Source organism: Rhodnius prolixus, unplaced genomic scaffold (assembly GCF_049639745.1).
Source record: "Rhodnius prolixus isolate KJV_2025 unplaced genomic scaffold, Rpr scaffold_7, whole genome shotgun sequence".
Lineage (NCBI taxonomy): Eukaryota > Metazoa > Arthropoda > Insecta > Hemiptera > Reduviidae > Rhodnius > Rhodnius prolixus.
The window spans coordinates 10,255,006-10,265,778 of record NW_027411582.1 but is presented as its reverse complement, the minus strand read 5'-3'; the positions used below and the strand labels follow the sequence as shown (position 1 = coordinate 10,265,778).

Here is a 10,773-nt window from a genome sequence, read left to right as displayed (position 1 = left end):
TCATCTAACTTTATTAATTATAATAATTACTTAGATTTATAAAAATCAAAATAAAATTTCGGTAGTTGTCAGCTATCGACAGAAGATCTCACCAGAAATTGGAAAAAAGAGAACATTGCTTTACTAGTTACATACCATTATTATTTTTCAGACCTCAAAGGCAGCTTTGGTTGGTTCCTTAAATTTGAATTGCGCGCGGAAGTAATATTTATATATGTATATATAAAAAAAATGTAGTAAGAATTGAACACATTGAAATTCGGAGTCAGAAATAAATTATATTATCAGGCAGGATTCTTCCTGTGGAGCTTCATTTGTTTATCTTTGCACTACACCCTTTGGTTTTAAGTTTACATTCAAATTTAACGGTTCTACTTAGATTTTTGGGTAAAATATTAAAGCCATTCCTTTAAAAGAAACAAACTGCAATCAAAAAGTCTCCTGATTCACCTGGACAATGCAGGAAGTTAAGTAGACTATTACATAGTTAATGGATATACGTACGTGAACGTCATTATTAGGCCGAAATGTTCAATAAAATTTTAGAAAACACAGATAAGTATCCTCCACTAAACAAGAAACTAAAAATCCCTGCCACTCTAATCAGAGAAATATAAGATTTACATGAAGTTCATTTGAGGTGCCGCTTCATTCGAAGGAAAGTAAATCAAGATAGAGTGTTCATAGAGAATAAAACAGTTCTTAGGTACTTAAACTAGTTCTTAGTCAATTTTTTAAACATGGAATGGTAGATCAAGGCTTTTTATGATGTGGGTGTAATGCTTGTATATACACATATGTATATCTGTTTGTCCGTTCAGCCGTCACTTACTTTCAAAACTTTCAAGAAGTGCTTGGTTTCAAGCCAGTGCTTAACTAAGTTGATTAGAATTTATTAGGAAGTTCTGACTTACCGGTGGAATATCTACTTCAGTCATATTTACTGTACTTATTCATGGTTTTATTAATGGACTGTAAACTAGTAAAGGATGAATATTGTATATTAAATGAACAGAGGACCAGTGGTGTATCTGGTTTGAAAAAAAGAATTTGAGATACATAAATTCTAGAACTAAAACAGTTATTTATTTATAACGCTAAAAAACCTGCTCGCAAGCAACCTCTACACAGTTTGAATAAAGAAAATGGCGGAGAACGAAGTCGACAGTAGTATACGCTGCTGAAGTTTGTGCTTTATAAAAAGTAGGAAACAAAAGATATGAAGAAACAATAAGTGGATAGAACATTTGAATTTGTTATCAGGCAAATAAGATACAAAATACGAGTATCTTACAAATTGATGTTGCAGAAATTAAACCATTCGTCACTAACGTTTACTAGCTATTTTCTTTTCTTAAGGCAAACTGTTAGTGATGAAAAGTAATAATTTATGAAGCAAAACTATTTCGCTGCTTTTAAAACATGGGCGATTTAACAGGCAAGATGATAACAGACAACCCTGATTATCTGTTAATTTATATATTTTAATTTCAAGATGTGAGGACCGATGTGGCAGATCATTTCTGATGGTAGAAATAGATTTATTACGCTGATTTATCGTATCAAGTGAGAAGTATCGAGGCACATGGCAACAAACTGGATTGGAACTCAACATATTGGAATTCGCATTACGGTGAGTTATGCTTCTCTTGTAGCAGACTACTAATCCATTCATTCAATTTAGTCGGGTCTTTGAAACACAAAAAACCAGTATATGTTCGAGAGTAGAATTAATTTGGAGAACGATTTGTCTTCTCTACAAGTCCCGCGTTTCACTTCAGAATACGGCCGACGTTTACGTTGCTAGCATGAACGCAGAACAAACCATCGAATGATATTCATTGATTATTCAAAGACCGTAGGGATACAATATGCTCATTTGCAACTAATGGAAACATGGGCTAAAGTTCTAGTGGCAGAAAACAATTCCTTGTTAGGAGAGTCGTTGGTTTGTTTGTGCCAACTCTTGTTGCAGACATCGATCCAAAAAGTGGTCTAACCAAAAGCCAAGGAATTTTTAGCCATTATTAATTTAAGTAGGGCTTAATGAAGTTCTGAAGTGTTTTCTTAAAGGATGCCTAAAGTTTTGATTCTAAGACCTAAGTTTGAATGATCGAAAATAAAATTTGTGCACTATTTTTAATATTTTGTGGCATTTTATCTAAATGGAAGTAATTACAAGTTTGGAAATCCCTATTGAATTTTTGTTTTTTATTTGAACACACAATGCAAGTTTTGTAAACTTTTAGATAGACATGAATAAAATATACTGCTTACATGACAATACTCTTGTAAGTTGTACGTTGACATCTGTGGGATACAAAGTTGTTTCGGTGTTTCGCCAGTAAGTCGGTAACCTCAGTTTCGCCGTGCACTACGAGCAATTTTATTGGCTGATGCAGGGGATAGTAGGTTCCTGGCCAAAATAGATTGACATTATTTGCAATGTGCCTTTGAAAAATGTATTCTTCTTTTGATTGTTTTTTTTTAATTAAAAATATTCCCTTAAGCAATAGAAAGTCAAAATAACTTTTTATTTTTGTCACTTTGAAAAGGAAATCATGTCTTATTTGTTTTCAAAACCGAGCTGTTAGAGGCGGAAATGTATTGTTTACCTGGTCCGATTCCCGGTCTAGGCCCTGGATTTTATTTAATCGGAGAGGAAGAAATTTTTAGTAAAGCATGTTGCCTCTACGCCTCCAACTTACGACATCTGATAATTAGTTGGACGAAAAGCCCGCTTAAATTAATAGACATTACTTTTACAATTCAATAAGAAACATTTGTTATTTTTATTTGGAATTATCAATGCTAACGCAACTCAATGTATATATTGTTCTAAAGCTCCAAAGATTTCAGTACCAAATTATAACAAATCTAGTGGAGTGTATCATAAAAATTTCATCTCATTTCTTATCATCATCTTTCCAAATAAACTGAAAAAATTATAACATTCTTTTTTTTTGTTTAAATTATTAATTTGGCCCACAAAATTAATAGAATCAAAATATACTTTTGAGAAGAATAGCAGTGGAAGAGAATTTAGTAAGTTGAATAATTTTTCTACTGTTAATTGTAGTAATTAATGTTTAATTGAATGATTCAACACTGAATGAATCCTGCTTTTAACATATTCAAGAAATTTACTTAAAATGACATGATTCCATTTTTTTTTAACTTTTTTATTTTAATTTTTTTGTGTAGGCACATTACAAAAAATTAATCTGATCTAATTGCCAACTTGATTGCTTGCAGTGTACGATAGAAGTGGAAAAAATTCAATCGCACTGTTGGATTATTGAAATAACTAAATTTTAATGTTCTTTTGAAAAGTGATTTGAGATGATGAAATAGATAATGCAGTAAAAAGGTGATGGAAAAAAAGAAGAAATGAGAAATTAATTTAAGATGCAAGTATTTTTTAATTTTATGTCAATTTTATATAAATATTTCATTGTTATATTTGCAGAAAAAAAGATCCGCAATAAATCCCCATTTGTACCTATTTGGAACTATATAACAAAAGTGTAATGATGGTCATATGCTGCCTAGGCTACTACTGGTGGTAAAAATCTGACTTCAAATAGGGGCTTTATGCTTAGGGAGATGCAAAATAGAAGAAACAAACTCTAATGACGAGGCTGTTATTGAAGTTGAGAATGAGATTGGTAAGTTGGATGATAAACTGTCAATTTTTTTCATTTTAGAAGAAAAAAAAAACTGAATCTGTCCATGGTGGATTCATAGTATGGTATAGTTACGCATAATTCACGTACTCCACACATTTGCTTTAATTGTTCGAGAGAACATGTACTAATTGATCTTCATATTTCGTTAATTAGTAAAAATAAAATTCATTTGAAATAAGTGTTAAATAAATCAAATTATATTTGTGCATTAAGTTAGGAATAAATTGTTGACGGACCTAGTTGCGCGCGGATGGTGCGGTGAAGGGGATGCCGACAGGGAGTCTTGGATGGGCGATGTAGCCACTGACTTATGTACAGCAATCTTCCTGCCCTCTTCGTGTAGGGAACAACAATGGAAGTCGCATTCGGTGGCCGAATTACCCGGTGAGCCACTTCTTTGCGGGGTGTGCGCATGGTTCGAACACTCTGGTGTGTGTACATGTATTGTGGTGGACTCGAAGGAGCCGCCTCCACTGCCTCCACCCACACTGCCCCCGCTGCGTTGCAGCTTGGGATACACTTCATCATGGTTGATGACTGTGATCTGAGGGCTTGTCTGGTACCTGCAATCAAAAATTATCAATTAATACTATTTTTTTTTATTGATTAAGTAAATATTAATTTTCAATGTTGGTTACATAAAAAATTAATATTTTCATAATATTAATATTGTCTTATATATTATATTATTTTTGTTAGATAAACAAAATGTTCTACAATATGTCGCAGTGTTGACTTTTCAGCGACTCTTTAACAAATTAATCTACCTCCCAGTTGTGGACCCTTTATCTTTATGTATTCGGAGAATTAGTTAAAATTATTATTCCGAGTACCGGGCAGGGATGATATAGATACTACTATATCATAGTAGATACTATATAAACATATTGTGTAGCATATATATCTTTCCCACGGTCGATTAATGACTCTCGGTCATTTGTGGTTGATCTAGTATAACTATCAACAATCTCAAAAAGAAATTATAAAGAAGCAAACTCGTCGTTTCCGCCTTCATAAATATGATCACAGCCAAAACAATCATATCTTTGAAAGGCTTCAGGGAGTTCATTGATGCTGAGGATTTTCTTCAATTTACAGAGGTATTAAATTGATCTAATTACGGTAATTTCTCGCTGTGAGGAGACAGATTTGCTATTCCTTAGTGATCTAACTTATCTGAATCAAGTACTATTACGTGAATTGATTGTTATTTATTTCTACTTTCCTCTTCAAATTCAGTTTGAGAGGACATATTGGTAGAAGAAAAGCAAAATTGGAAGGCATCGTATTACAGTATGATTCTCAGTCCAAATTGTTTGTAACGACAACTTTGCTCACATAGCATCTTTCTAAAAAAACCGAATGTCAAAAAGTCAGCTTTTAAAGAGCTGACTTAGTAAAACTAGTAATTTCCTATTCTTTATTTTATGAATACTTAAGAATTACATTGAGTTTATTTTAACTTAATACTACTAATCTAAAATTGTTGTATCTTGAGGTGCACGTCTGTCTAATATTTTCTTGGTTGTTTTTCGGATAATTTGTAATGGTCTTTATTGTCCAAAGTAAAATGAATCTTCTTAATATCTACATAATTTTACCCATTTTAAGAAATTCTTTTTTCCGAAAAATAACCTAGAAATATTTTTCTAAACAGCTGACGTGCTTCCTCTAAGCAAACCAACTGACAATGCAGATTCAGCCACCAGTTGTTAAAACATTGTTTGAAAACACCGAGAGATGCAATTTAAAAGAAAATTATATAAAACATTGTACCTTGGAGGGTAAACATCATTAATAACAGTTTCTTTCTTGCCGGTGGTTGAATCGACACTAGTTTGTATAACTAGCGACGGTTGTTTCCTCGGCTGTACTAACTGTTGTTGTTGTTGTTGTTGCTGTTGTTGTTGCTGTTGGGCTAGAGGTTGTGGCGAAGCTTCTTTCCTCTGCTGGTCCCAATGTAATACAACCGTGACTCTTCCTTTGTTATCCATGATCTTCCACGATGGGCTTTCATCCTGCAATTCTAGTGCATGTATCGTCTCGCACACGATCTTCGGGATAGCCGAAATCGCTAGAGGTGGAGATAATTAAAAAAAATAAAAAATAAAGATTTAAATGTATCCAGAGATTAAACTTGATTTATACATTTATAAAATCAGTTCCAACGTGTATTATTTCAGAAGGATTTGCACTAATCGTTCAGCTTTTCGAAGATATGCTAATTGTTTTGGAACCCATCTCAAATATATTTAGCAAATAACATTAAATCCCTCCGTTATCTGGTTGGTAAGTAGAGAAACTAGTTTTACTGGTGGTCGTCATAGAATTTCGTCTTCTGAGAGAATCTCATAATTCTAAACTTTTTCTACTGACTACGCTTATCTATTAAAATTATATTTTCAAAATGGATAGTTATTAGGAATAAAAATGAATAAATAATATGAATATAAAAATGAATTTTATTATTGTATATTGAGGAAATTTAGATGGTTTTTAGAAACAGTAACTTGATCGACAAAAACAATAAGATAAAAATGGAACGCGTGTGAAGTCACCCAAACTTAATGTGTGCTTCAATAACGATAAAATGCATCCATCTGACGCAGCAGGAGGTTGGACGAGAAAGGATTGCGAGAAGTTCTCAGAATCGGAATGATTAGATGTACCAAGTGTAATTTAGCCGTTCTAAGATCCTTTCTCTGAACTTCGGATTATTTGGACGATCTTACTTAATTGATTAATAATTGAATGTAAACTAGATTTTGAATTTTTATGGGATATAAAAAGCTGACTCCGGATGTCTAATCTCATCAATAGACTTTTATTGATAGTAAGTTTAGTACTCTGGTGAGAGATGGTTGTCCATCCTCTTTGTGTACACTCAAGAAGTAGGATGCTACCGGATCCATACTGCTGGTCAGTTCTACAGAACAAAAAAAGAAAGCGCGTTTAGAGTTGGTAAATGTTGAAGTACTTTCGAAAAAGTCCTATTTACACAACATTCTAACAGAATCAAAGACAGTAGAAAATTGCATTGATTCACACTTCGTAATTTCAATTATTTTAGGAGTTAATCTCTAGGTTTTTTTAACTTTCAGTTTTTGTGGGGGGAAAAGTAACAAAAATAAAATTGTAGTGTAAAAAACTAGCGAAGCTTTTTTCTTTCAGAATCTTAAATCTGCGTCTAAAAATACATTTAGAATATTTATGATGGGTAAACGTGAGATCACTTGGCGGTATCTCTTGATTAATGGAAAACTTCTATCAAGCTAAGACTTGTTTCTGTTTCGGTTAAACTAGTTCGTCTTCTAAAAGTCAGAAGACGCTAAAGTTACTAAGTTTTCGTATCCTCACCTCAAAGTTGTTCCTAGATAATGTTCCAGGAAACTTTGAAAAAGTCTCTTTATTTTCAATGTTATACTCATCTTCTGATAGATATTTCATGTGTCAATGGACATAGGAATGGTATTTCGGGAAATTAGAAGATGGATAGGTTGGCTAAATGAGGCGCTTTTCTACCATTTATTGGTCCAGTATCTTAGATTAGCGTAAACTTTGTATGGCTTCAAAAAATGAAACAGTTTCATTGCTTTCATTCTAATGGATATGTTCGGGTTATGAAAAATACCGATTTGGGGTCTGGACAAGAGTGATTGTCAGCTGATTCTATGGTCACTCTCATCTCCCCGACTCCTGGTTACATCCATCTTGTAGAGTATTTGAGATTCATGCATCTCGTGATATATTGGGGTGTGATTCATGCCCTTAATGATAAAATTCAATAAATTTAAAAAAGGTAACTAAATATTGTGTAAATTTTTAATGTTAGAAATAATTTGATTCTGTATAAATTCTGTTCACGTTCCAAAACACTGAATAATCTTCTTTAGCTTTCTTAATGGTTTTACTAATGTGTGGTCTTTTTAAAAGGCAAATTTCACCCGAACATTCCTTTCGCAATAGATTCTTTCTCTCTCTAAATAAAACAAATTTAAGATACCAGTGCGGATGACGTCAACTCCTGTCGGGTACCACCTCTCCCCTTGCCTTAATAATAATATAACAGTATTATTAGGTAAAGTTCGGAAATATTCCCCGTCTTCAACTTGCGTGCCGTCACTTTCAAGTACTAATCTCACTGGCTCGTTTGCTGGCACTTGTAGTTTCTCTTTTCCTGCAAGAAAATAATTAATTTAAGATATACATTTTTTTTCTGTTCTAGAAATATACTACCTTCAAGAATATGGAGGCTAAGAGGAAGCTAACTATAAGAAGGAAGAAGCTAAGAATATGTAAGGAGGTGCTAATCACAGTTTATAATCTTGTTAAAGTGTTACGTCTATTGTGTGAATAAGTGGCTTCAAAGTTTAATACAAACTCTTGTACGAACAGATTCCTGCTCACATTGAAGAGTGTACACCTTTTTTTTTGTATCGATTTACAGCTGTGCTTCTTAATTATTTTTTATTTTATTTTAATTGTATTGTTAACATTTGCTACGACAGCTTTTCCTTATAGATTCAGCTTTGATTCAGCAAGTAATTATAAGTGCAGTTTAGAGCATCTGGTCACCTTTTACTTTCTTTTAAACTTCATTAAGAGAAAGCATTGCAGTCTTATTGATTTTCTGTTCTCACCAGTCTTGTTTTTTCAATTTCCTAATTATGAAAAAGTGATTTTTACAAGTGAAATGTCTGTCTTTTGGGTGTTCGTAACTGTTATAGCTAAAAACTGTAAAATAACAGAAATTACAAATTTAATGTGTTCAAAATATTAAATACTACCATGTTAAATTCTTGGCAAAATCCAATTATTTGGATTTACCACTTTGATGAATAAACTGTTCACATTTTTGAGATTTTTGAATTAGGTCAGTTCGAGGATGTTCAGCCTTCCCTTTAAAGTGTCAAATTTCATGTATGGTCGTATCTCTTTCATAGTTTTGTTAAAGATTAAAGTAATGGCTAAAATTCTGTTTGAAAAAAATTATGACGTGTGAATATTCCGAAGGTTGTTTGTTAGTTACTCAAAAACTATTTCAACTTTTTTTTAACCTGGTATATTAAGTACTTAATAAATATGAAATAGAATAAAATAACTTTTGATTATTTTTTTATATTTTTACGGAAATGTACAATAATATCTATTTAATTTCAGCCTTTTGTTTGGGATTCTATTCTAAAAATAATCGTAAGAGAAGACTCTGGAATATGTAGCTCGTCCCTTAAAAGAATTTATATAGAACCTTCATAGAAGACAACTAACAATAATTTGAAATAGGAGAAAACATTCAGGTTGAAGTAAGTGAAAGTCGAGTACAATTAATACTAGATTTTACTGAATTTAACCTGGGCTATAACAGTAAGCAATAAAATTTGAAGAAGTAACTTTGTTCATAAGTTTTCTACCATGTGGAATTCGTTCTCTCCCCAAATTTGGAAACGATTAATTAGAAAAATTAGTGAAATTTCTATTCTGAATCGTGCTCAATATTAGTACAAGTGAAATACACTGCCCGGAGATGGCAGTGTTCAAAGAAGGCTCTGAGTCTGGCCTTAGATATTATTCCTCTTAAATTAAAGAAAAAAGTGTTGAATATGTTTTGCAAATTTGAATTCTTGTAATCTTTTGGTAAGAACAAGAGACAATAAGTTTGGTTATTGTCACTTAATACGTTGGAATAAGTTATTGAACATATATCGATGTTTTAGCTCTTAGACTGGTATTTAATTGAACTCTTCAATTAATCATAGCTGAATTTGATTTTGATTGCCATACAAAATTAGTTTTCAAAGGAAGTTATAAAGTATCTTTGGCTTTCCATTTAGAAACTTAAGAAATTAGTTTTAAACAAAATATAATGTATACCTCTAGATTCTAAATCTTTCAGACTATTCACAACCAAGCTTTTTCTAATATTTCTCCAACTGTCCCATATTTTAAAGGGCCTCTTTCCTCTCAACTCCTGTAAAATTAAAAAGAAAAAGATAATTTTTTTTTAAAAAAAAGAGAAAACAAAGAAAGGTTTTATTTAACCGTATAAAGATATTTAAGTAATGTTTTGTGAAAAAGATTCAACTCTACTGGTTGCTGGTAAACTTTATGCTAGTTATATATATGTTATAAAGTATTGTATGTGATCTTTATATCTACAATTTTTTCTAGCAACTCTTACAGTTATTAATTTGATACTTAGTTCACTGTAACTTACAACTTTAATACTTTTTTTAATATTTTCCTAAATGTTTATTAATTTTTATCATTATTTTAAGGTTTGTTGTTTTGCAAGTTTTTTTTTTTTTTTTTTTTTTTGGCGCATCAACAGCTGAGGTCATTAGCGCCCGGAGCTTTTTCCAGTGCACTGCCGGCCTCCGGACAGTGTTCTCTCGTTACAGACAACACTGTCCATCACCGGACAGTGAGCTGTAAGAAGCTCCTAGGAAGAGAAAATCTAAGGGTCAGCTGCTGGATTCGAACCCGGGACCTCCGCGTGGGAGTCCAGTATGCTAACCTCATAGCTAATCCCTTCCCTTTTTGCAAGTATTAATCGAATAATGGTAAAAAATAATTCAATATATTAATTACGCTTCCATTATAAAGTTTTATCTATCTATCTCCTATTTTAGCCTAAATTTATTCTATCTTGTTACGTCTTGATATTGACTTTGTAAAAACAAGGGGAAAAAATATGCTTCCAGCTCTTAAAATCTGTAAAATCAGTTTATTACGCAAATTTTCTAATATTACTTGTAAAATTTACACCACACTTATACTCCAGGTTGAGATTGTGGTCGCAAATTTCTTCATAATTCCTAACAGTCAAAGTGGTCATAGTTTTATTTTTTGTGATATTTCAGATACAAAGAATATACAAACTCTGTACTTCTTTGACTTGAAATTAATGGGAATATATTCAAGATTTTATCCGTTGTAGTACGTTCGTTTTTCTTCATTCTGATTAGTATGTAAATATTTTTTTTTGTCTTATCCAGCTTCAGAGATTGAATCAATCATCAGGTTGGATTAGAGATGTTTGATTTCATCTTTTAGAGGATCTTTCCACTGCCCATATACTATCTCA

General features: G+C 32.2%; 1 protein-coding gene across 2 annotated transcripts in view; it reads right to left on the bottom strand.

The window, feature by feature from the left end:
* Positions 1–10,773, bottom strand: part of Drep2 (DNA fragmentation factor-related protein 2) — a 32,874-nt gene that overhangs the window by 12,395 nt on the left and 9,706 nt on the right. Inside the window, exons 2-5 of one of the 2 annotated variants that reach the window (XM_074113947.1) lie at positions 9,561–9,657; positions 7,693–7,866; positions 5,466–5,763; positions 3,926–4,252 (exon numbers count right to left, since the gene is read on the bottom strand). In XM_074113947.1, the coding sequence (XP_073970048.1) occupies positions 3,926–4,252; positions 5,466–5,763; positions 7,693–7,866; positions 9,561–9,657 (896 nt within the window). The remainder of the gene's footprint in view (positions 1–3,925; positions 4,253–5,465; positions 5,764–7,692; positions 7,867–9,560; positions 9,658–10,773) is intronic. The other variant, XM_074113948.1, reaches the window with a different exon arrangement.